At 34.7% G+C, this 10,475-nt stretch overlaps 1 protein-coding gene across 1 annotated transcript; it reads left to right on the top strand.

Annotated features, from left to right (window-relative positions):
* The first annotated feature begins 2,846 nt into the window (after positions 1-2,846).
* On the top strand, positions 2,847-9,589 carry LOC18010849. The gene is made up of 8 exons (XM_006393617.2): positions 2,847-2,928; positions 7,434-7,621; positions 7,723-7,809; positions 8,024-8,266; positions 8,391-8,552; positions 8,646-8,699; positions 8,822-8,968; positions 9,209-9,589. Exons 1-8 carry the CDS (start codon positions 2,847-2,849, stop codon positions 9,587-9,589), a joined length of 1,344 nt encoding a protein of 447 aa, XP_006393679.2.
* Positions 9,590-10,475: the final 886 nt, after the last annotated feature.

Genomic DNA, 10,475 nt, shown 5'->3' with positions numbered 1-10,475 from the left:
TTATTTGAACAAAAACTTGCGTGTAGCGCGGGTACTCATCTAGTATAAGATAATCAAAAACAAGAATGCATGTGGTTTGAAAGAGGTTAGGTAAGGTGGGAAACTATCTAAAGATGAACTAGCCATTCACGATAAACAAAGAGTGGTAAAAAGATAAAGGAGTCCTGAATGTATGATTCGTTTTCCTGATTTAATGCTTCAATGAGAAAGTTATGTCAATGTTAAGTCCAGATAAAAACAAAGCTAGTATATTCCTTCATCTAAATCAAAACCATTCAAATTCCTCTGGGGTACTTCGTTTCAAATGTGCTTAGCTACCGCCTAGTCTAGTCCTAAATCACGAATGAGCATGTCACTAGGGAATAGTCTAAAAGCACACAGTCAGCTATCATCGATTATATGTTCACCATTCTTTGTAAAAACGTATTTTGTTTTGAAAACTGTTTTAGAAAAAAAATTAAAGAAAACACAAAAAATGTAGATAATACAAAACTCATAAAAGAAAGATGGTTAGAAATTGATGAAATCCTCCCCCAGACTTAAATCACACTGTCCTTAGTGTGAAATAAATAGAGTTTGGATGAGAAAGAGTATGAATGGATGGAAAAGCTAAGAAAAATGGGACTTACCTGGATGCAGGATGAAATTATTGATGTAGATGCTGGTGGAATGCATTAAGTGATGGTGTTGATGATGAAAATGAGGCTGGGATGGATGAATGATGCATGAGCTTCGAACCAGAATGCTGACGGAAATGAACCGGATCGATGCAGGAAATTGCGGGAAGATGCGGAAAGATGCGGGAATATATATGCTAAAAGGTGGTGGGAGATGGTGGTAAGTGGTGGATGAGGTGGAATGTAGCATGGTGAGGTGAAATGAGGTGGACTGGGTCGGAGGGTGGTGTGAATGGCCAGTGGCCGTGGGTAGGACTCTGGGGCCGATGTCAATCATGGCTTGGCTGCGGGTCGATTGGATGCGACCACGGCCAGCTTCTTGCGGCCAAATGCTGCTTTTCGTTGGTTCCTGCTGGGCCGAGCAGTTGGAAACCAATCCTTCTTTTTGGGTTTTTGGGTTTTTTGATTTTTTGGCTTTTTTATTTATAAAAAACACCTGAAACTCAGAAAAAGAAAAAGATCAATAGAAACGGGAAGAAAATCCTAAAAAAAAAAATACATATATGGGTTGCCTCCCATTGAGCGTTTCTGTTTTAAGTCGTTTCGCTCGAATTGGTGTAGGAAGTGGCTTAGTCTAGTGAAGACTTTGTCCTAAGACAAGTTTTTTTCGAAATTTCCTTGTTCTGCCTAGCAGGTTTTTCGTCACTACAAAGTTCTGCTTCAGAAAGTTTTCTTGCTCTACTGTTAAAAGAAACAGCATTAAAAAAACTGTCCTTGTCGACATTAGCAAAGGAAATCCTCCGGTTTGGCCAATCCATGATGGTTCTGGCAGTTGCTAGAAAGACCATCCAAGAATGATCGGGTGTGAATTATCCTTGGTCTTACCAATATAAAAATCGACAGATACAATAAAATCTCTAATCCTCAAGGGAATGTCATAGGAATGGATTCATCAGTTAAGCTGATCTTTGTTCTAGTCCTGCGCAGGCTTAATACCAAGCCTCAAAAGCAGTTTTTTTGGACATTATATTGAGACAAAATCCAGAATCACAAAAAAATGGTTAACTCTTTCACCTCTGATAGAACAAGAGATGAGAAACTGACATTTGTCTTCGATTTTGTGCAGTGTTCGAACAGGTTCATCATCTTCGATGCTGGTGAATGTTTCAAAAACTGAATAGGACTCACAATAAGAAGCTGCAGAATCGAAGCAAACAAATGAGTCTATGTAGGGCATCTCAATCCTCCTATGTGTCAGATCCTTTTGGCTTGAGGAGTCTGTTGAATTTACATCACATTCTATTGCCATCTTGCAAGGAACATGAGGAATGTGTTCTTCTGGATCTAGTTATACAGCTAGAATTTGATATGCTTTGTCCCAAATTACTTTTCCAGGTGCTAGAGGTGGAGAGAGGGTCGAAGAAGGCTCGGAACTGGTTGCAGGTTTTAGAGATAAGTTTGAAAGACAATCCCCCATGGCTGGAGGTCCCGCGACCGCGGTGAAGAAGGCTTTCGCCACAGTCGGGTGAGGTGTACCAGCGGCCAAAGATGACGTCTGCTCCGAATTTGATCCTCTGTATCCCTCAAGAATGGGATCCTCTTCACTGTTATCCCTTGGTATTTCACTGACATCATCGGGTGGTTCCTCGGCTTCTCATATGCCTGCTCCGGAACTCAGATTTTCCTTCTCTTCATGATCTTTAGATGATTTTCTAAGAAATCTTATCGCTGACTCGGGACTGGAGATCTCATCTATCCTTGCATCTATCTCTCTTGCCTTGAATTCAAGTTTGCTGAGACGATACTCAATCTCTTGAAGTTCTTCATCTGTCTTCTCCCTATACCAAGAGGAAAATTCTCCAACCTCCTTGATCTCTTGTTTTGACTCGGCAATGTCACTAAAGTTCTAGATAATATCATAGCCTTGTCTTGTCTGTTCTCCTGCGACCTGCTCTATCATCACGGCAAGTGTCTGTGTGTCCTTTTGAGTCTGTTCCTCTAGGGTTTTGACATGATCAACTAGGTCATCGAACTTCTTATTAAACTCCAAAGAGATATAATCGATCCTCTTGAGCGCAGTGGTCTCGGTTAAGATCTGTTGATCACGGAATTAGTTGATCATTCCGTCAAGATGTTCCAGGTGTTTGCTAATCTTCAAATTTTCATCCCGCTGGCTCGAGATTTGACGAGGGATATGTTAAGCATATGAACTAGTGTAGACCATAGGCGATGCATAGGGGTCATCACGGTAATGGAGAGGCTTCTGGCTCCTGTAAGGCTGGTGATTCGGATCGGAGTTTTGAACCATCAAGTAATAGTCACGAACATACTATGCTTCTCTGCGTCTGGTGGCTTGAGGAGTGTTTTAGAACCCTTCCTCATGGTAGTGATTTCAGTCCATAGGGTTCATTGCATCAACCTGAAACAAGGAGAACCAAAAACAAAAATAAGTAGAAAAGGGTGTTCTAGAGTTGATTTACAAACCTTTCTAGGGTTTTGCGGAAGAGTAAACGCTTGCCTTCCCCAGAAACGACGCCAAAACTTGATGTGGTGGGAGTCCGGGAACAAGTTTTACCCTCAAAGAATCAGTTAAAGCTGCAAGTGCACAGCTAATTGATTGTAGTACTTAGGAATTGAATCAACAGGGTAGGAAGATATTTTCTGCAAAAACCTTTGAAAGAGATTAAACCAAGGAAGTCTAGAACTAGTCGATATTTAAAGGGGGTTTTGGACGTCACTAAAACCGTAAATCCTAAACTAAACAGGAAAAGGAAAAAACAAGAAAAGACAAAAGATGACCTAATCTAAAGATTTAAGAAAATCGGCTGGAATTAAAAATGACCTAGTTCGAAAAGTTTGAATAAAAATCGATGTAAAGTTAGAAAAACAAGACACTGGGTTTTGAAGGAAAAAATCTTCGGGGTATGAACGATTCAAATTATTGATAAAACGTAATGTAAAATTCTAGCTAAAACTTTTAGAACTCGAGCACGAAGGTATGACTACGTCATTGTCGTGATCATAACCAACTGTCATCCAAGACCCTAACCAGTAGCTTTCGTCTCTGGCCCCGGCCACATATGTACGCAATCTTGCACTAGAATCATCTACATTCATAACTCACTTATAGGTAGGTTTCCACTCCTATGGCAGAATTGCTCTTCTCAAACTAAATCTGGGCCCTAATGAAATTTTTTGCAATACTACGAATCTAAATCATATTAGTTCATGACGCTACTTCCATGCATTAAAAATAAATTTAGAAGAAAAAGTTCTGGGATTCGGCGTAGTAGCTCATGCAATCATCATCGAACATATATGATCCCATCAAAAATGCTCTTAAACCCAACAAATAAACTACTCAGGCATTTGTATTAAAAATCTGTTTTGAAATCTATATTTTGAAAAAGAAACAAGGAGGGGTCAAGAGATAGATCTCTATCTCCCTATACCTAAAGCAAACTAAAAGTATGAAAAGCTCTAAAAACAACTAACACAACATATATAAGATATCGTCTAGGGTTCTTCGAACAAGTATTCATAGGTCTTCAAGTCATTTCAGGACATCAATTAGGATTTTCTTGAAAAGAGAAATCGAACGGGATTGAAAATGGGCTTCTTGGGTCTGATGTTGATTCTCCGCGGTCAGGAAGTGGGCGACCGTGGGGAACCAAGTGTTGGCCGCGGTCTGGAAGGCTGGCTGGCTGATTGAGTAGACATCTTGCTCTTCGCGTAACTTTTGATTGAATTGTTGGATTGTCATGATGTCAAGTGTGCTAGAAAGCTAGCTGCTCCATCTTTAAGATCTCAGATTTTGAGATGGATCAGACGGTGAGAAGGTCTTCAGTTGAGGGTGAAATTCTGATGGTTTGTCTATGAGCTAAAAATCTGATCTTCTATCCATTTTACAAAGTTTTTTTCCTGTAAAGAGCCTTGAAACTACAAGTACTAGAAAACCATAATAAAAACACTGAAAATAAATAAAAAACATTAAAAAAACATTTAAAAACGATCCATAAAAGTGATCAAAATATAATGTTATCAACTTCCCTAGACTTAAACAAAAATCAAATCATGGTGAAGTGAAAACAAAAATAAGAAATGCACAAATTTCATAGACATGAACCTCTAAACTATAACCATCGATTGTACAACAATCGCAACTTAGTTTAAAAAAATCTCACTAAGACACAAAAGATACTAGTCCATTTATTTCAGTCATGCAAAATTTAAACAATCTAAATCTCGATTTTAGTCAACTAGTTCTGTACATTCATTAAGTGCAAAGTGTAAATTTCTCATCAAAGTGTAAGTTTTGGTTAAACTCTTGGATTTTTCTGATGTCAAGTGTGCTGGAAAACTAACTGCTCCATCTTTAAGATCTCCAAATTTGAGATGGATCAGACGATGAGAAAGTCTTTATTTGAGGGTGAACTTCTGATGTTTGACTCTGAGTTAAAAATCTAGTCTTCTATCTATTTTGCAAAGCTTTTTCTTTAGTGTTCCGAAAAGAATCTTGAACCTACAAGTGCTAGAAAACTATAATAAAAACACTTAAAATAAATAAAAATATAAAAATAAAAAGAATAAGAAATAAAAACGATCCATAAAATTGTCAAAATACGGTGTTAACAGTGGTACAAAATTTCTTTAAGTGTTTGATACCCAAACCTGAGTAAAACTGGTGCTCCAACTTCGTCCAGCTGAAGATGATGTACAAAAAAGAAAGGTTCATATGCATTAAGCTTGATATGTACCCAAACTTCAGAGGAGGAGTCATGCGTAGACTCAACAATACGGATGCCCTCAACCTGTCCAATCCGACTAGCAAGATCTTTGACAACCTGATGGTTCCCATATTCATCCGGGATATTGAAGACTTGGACCCAGAAAGATATGGTCTGAAGGTAGTTAGGGTATAGTCTTCTAGACCATGGGTCGATAACCACCATCCAGTCTTTAAAAGACCAAGGGCCACGCTCAATTAACGATAGAAGATGATGCTCTACTGCAAAAGTAAACCGGATAGTCCCATCATCATTGATCTGACCCTGGACTCTCTCGTGAAGTCGCACGCAAGGAGAAGTGTATTCCTCATCCAAATCAGTGGCTGATGTTCCGGATTGAGCCCTCAAACCACCAAACTTAGCTGGTTCTCATTAGCATGTCTCCAACGAGCATAAAAATATAGTTGCAGTGGTTGGAGGTTCAAACCAAAGTTTAACTGCTGCATCTCTAACCATAACTCACGATCCATGATGGATTGAAGGAAGATTTAAAGAAATTTATGGAAAACCGAAAAGATCAGATTTGATTTTGCACTCAGCGAAGTTAAAAACCCTAATCGTACTTAGATCGCACTTTCGGGAGAGAAGAGAAAACGAAATCTCTCTTGTCAATTAACATATATCTCTAATATCTATTCTATTAAAACAGAAGCACATTTAGTGCTTGCATCCAAACACTCCCAAAATTTTTTTATAATATTTTATTTTATTTTATTTAATTTCCAAAAATTAGTTATTAATTTTGATATTTTTAGATTTCCTAAAATCTAGGTCATCTTTAATTTAAATTTCAAATTATTAGAAATTTAATTAAATTTAGTTACAAAAATTTGCATTCAATTTAATTTAAATTCAAAAAATTCAAAAAAAATTATAATTAAAATTTATTACGAAAATTTAGATAATAATTTTAATACTTTAGAATTTCTTAAATACAGGAAAGATTTAATTTAAATTTTTAAATTTAAATAAGATTTTTATAACAATGCATAGTTAATAAATATTTTATCGTATTTTATCATAAACAATCGGTCTAAAATATCAAATATTTGAGATTAATAAATATTTATATTATACAATAATATGATCGAACTGATTAGAGTTATATATATATATATATATTTAAGGTCCATGAGTTAATTTATTAAAACATGTAAGATATTAAGATGATTTGAGACAATTAAACTAACAGGTTAGCCCGTTTATATATATATATACATTTTTTTAATAGCACAAATAGTAAATAAATATCTTATTATATTTTTTCATAATCAATTGGTCCAAATATTCCATATTAGTAAATATTTATAGGGTTATACAATTATAATTATAGTCTTATACGGGTTAGTTTGTCAAAACATGTAAGATATTAAAAATGATTTAAGACAACTAAACGGATGGATTAACAAATTCATAGATATATAGATTGTTTATGTGTAAATCTAAATTCACATAATAACAAAATTTATAATTAACATTAGATCAATATATACTTAATTAACGTATACTTTTATTCTACTAATATACAAATTTTACTGTTTAAAATTAAAATATGATAACAATTTTTTGATTTAAAAATATAAATAACAAAAATAAATTATATCTAAACAAAAAAAAATAAATACAACTTATATTAGAAATAAAAAAAATAAAACATTCCCGTGCAGACGCACGGGGTTAAAATCTAGTATTTTATTAATTTTTAGTTTCTTTAGCCAGATATTATAGATAATATCTATTTTTATTTTAAATTTTTTTAACTTCTCAGAATCTGTAATCATTTACTATGTCTTGACTAGTTTTTTTCTTTCTCCACATTTGTACAAATCTATATGACTATATTAATTGCATTTGTATATGTGAAAAATGAAATAATCTATTTAGAGAACAAGATACACTTTAATCAAATATCATATTACTTAAAATTAACTTTTCTTCTGCATCACCTTTGTTTAGTATATAAAACACCTTTAACTTATCATCTCTACACCCCCAAGATAAAAAAGCACTTACATCCCAAGATAAAAAGCACTTCGAAACATATTGAAACTTGTTGCATACTTTTTACTCATAATCAGTCGGATGATGGCTAGTTTTGTCTTCAGCATTCTAATTACAGCATCGCTAGTCACTAGAAGCGAGTTTTATAATACACGTGATGCTGAAATAGATAGACTCTTGAAAAAACTCAATAAACCAGCTTTGAGATCAATCAAGGTTAATCAATCAAATTTGCATTGTTATGATTACTCCTAATAAATACTTTTTTTTTTGCTAACTCTTTATTCCTACTTGCAACAATTCGTATTTTTGCTTAGAGTCCAGATGGAGATATTATCGACTGTGTTCATATGAAGAATCACCCAATTTATGACCATCCATTATTCAAAAACCACACCATTCAGGTTCGGAAAACATTTTCAAAAAAATATTGTTATTATTATTATTATTATTGCCCTAACATAATATTATAAACTTTTGGGTCATAGTTTTTTTAGAGTTAGAACCATCATTAGATAATATTTGCAGTAGATTCATAAAACAAAAGAATCTTTCTCAAAGTAGCATTGTGTTTAAACTCGGATCAGTAACACTAAAACAATATCGTTCTTACTTTAGATGAGACCAAGTTCTTACCCAAAACGATTGAATAATGAATCTTTTGACCCTGAAAAACATAATACGATAACTCAACTCTGGACAATCAATGGAAAATGTCCAAAAAACAGCATTCCAATCAGAAGAACGAAAAGAGAAGATATTCTACGGGCAGATTCGATCGAAAGATACGGGCAAAAGGATCCTAACAACTTCCCTCAACCTAATCCAACCTATTCAACTAATGACAATTCCTCGCATGAGGTGCATATATGTACATATATCATTCAATAAGTACTTTAAAAGTCATCATTTTTCCTTTTATCATATGTGCGTGAATATATATATATATATAGATATGTATGTATAGATATATGTTCATATATAGTATGCCCAAGTTATTGTGAGAGGAAATTTTCATGGAGCCAAAGCGCTTATAAACGTATGGAAGCCTCATGCACAGCCAAGGGAATTTAGTCTAGCACAAATATGGGTTGTGGCTCGTTCGTCTAATGATACTAAACATAACAGTATTGAAGTTGGTTGGCAGGTTTAAATTTCTTATATATATATATATATATATATATATATATATTTGTATAATCCTAACTTTTATTTCTCTTTGTATGTTGTTACTAATTAGGTATACGAGAGTAAATATGGTGATGACAACCCTAGATACTTTATTTACTGGACGGTAAGTTAATTTATAGAGTATTTATTTTGTTTTTCTTGTTTTTCTTGTTTTACTTGTTTTTGGGGTAAAATTTGTACTTATAATCAACTTCTTGTGTGTGTGGTTTCATTTCATGCTAGCAGGCTGATGGGTATAACAGGACAGGCTGCTACAATTTAGAGTGTTCAGGTTTTGTTCCTGTTAATCAACACTTTGCCATAGGTGCGGCTGTTCGGGCTGTTTCCACCTTGGGTGGTCGACAAGAAATGTTTCCTGCAACTATATGGAAGGTTAATATATCTAAATATATCTATATAGCATTTTACATCATATATCTTCAACAAATACTCTCTTACCATATTTAAAAAATTAAGAACGAATGTGGTTCTATTATTGCGTCGACAATAAATTTTTCCTACAATTATCTAGAAGGTTAATATATTTTACGCCATTTTACATCATATATTTTCAACAATTACTCTCTTATCGTATTAGAAAAATTGATAGTGAATGTGGTTCTCTTATTACAGGATCCCCATTCAGGGCACTGGTGGTTGAAATTTAGTACCCATCTAATTATCGGGTATTGGCCTTCCTCATTGTTCAATCATCTACAAAATGGTGCGAACGAAATTCAGTGGGGAGGTGAAATAATAAATCGTAAGGATAGCTCACAACACACAACGACTCAAATGGGGAGTGGGAATTTCGCACAAGAAGGATATAAAAAAGCTAGCTATTTCAGAAATCTTGAGATAGTTGATGAAAATGAAATTACCAGACAACATTTCGGAACAGGTTCTATTCACATGACGAAAGAGAGTTGTTACAATATCATACCTGGCACTCATCAGGTTTGGGGACATTTCTTTTTTTATGGTGGTCCTGGTCGAAATCCTAATTGTATATGATTCTTTATAGATGTTGAAGATAGATATATATAGAGTATATGACTTATCAATGTACCCATTGTCTTCAATTCTTCTAGCCTTTCCTCATTTGACATTTTCAACACTCTAACGTCTTTAACTTGTTCAAAAAAAGCATGTCTTAGCTAATGTAGTCTTTATCCTTGTTTAAACTGACCCGTGAAAACGTGCTTTTACTGCGGTTACTTCTTGTTTCACTTGATCAATATTAAACCGAGGAGATATGAAGGCAAACCAACAAACTCCACCTTAACTGAATGATCTCCACCTCCGTTCCTGTTTTCTAATTCTTGAATTTCCATTTGTGGATCTTTACGTCTCTCAGCTCAAGACCAGGCCTAGCAAATTAAAAGCTTCCTCAAATTTACTCATTGGAGCTGTCTTGATAAGAATATCAGCCGGATTATGAGCTGTACCAATCTTAACCACATTAATCTTCTCTTCTGCAATCATATTGCTAATCAAATTCAGTCTTATGTCTATATGTTTGGTCGTTTCATGGTGTACTGAGTTCTTAGCCATTCCAATGACACTCTGAGAGTTACAATGCACTAACATAGCATCTTGTTTTATTCCCAACTATGTACTCAAACCACTCAACCATATACCCTCTTTAACAGCCTCCGTAAGTGCCATGTGTTGAGCCTCTATCGTGGACAATGCAACTACTTTCTACAACCCATATTTCCAACTGATTACTCTTTTGCCTTTAGGTCTCTTCACCAGTTCAAAATTCTTGTTTTTGATCTGAGACTGAATTTTTCATCTATTGCAGAATTCCATTTAACCAAATCTCAGTCTCTTTTAGCTATTTGGTAACAACTTGACTCAGTGTATCCATCATATTTCTGCTACCATCAATGTAAAA

The sequence above is a fragment of the Eutrema salsugineum genome, unplaced genomic scaffold, assembly GCF_000478725.1.
Source record: "Eutrema salsugineum unplaced genomic scaffold, Eutsalg1_0 scaffold_7, whole genome shotgun sequence".
Classification (NCBI taxonomy): Eukaryota; Viridiplantae; Streptophyta; class Magnoliopsida; order Brassicales; family Brassicaceae; genus Eutrema; species Eutrema salsugineum.
This window is presented reverse-complemented; position numbering and strand designations above follow the sequence as displayed.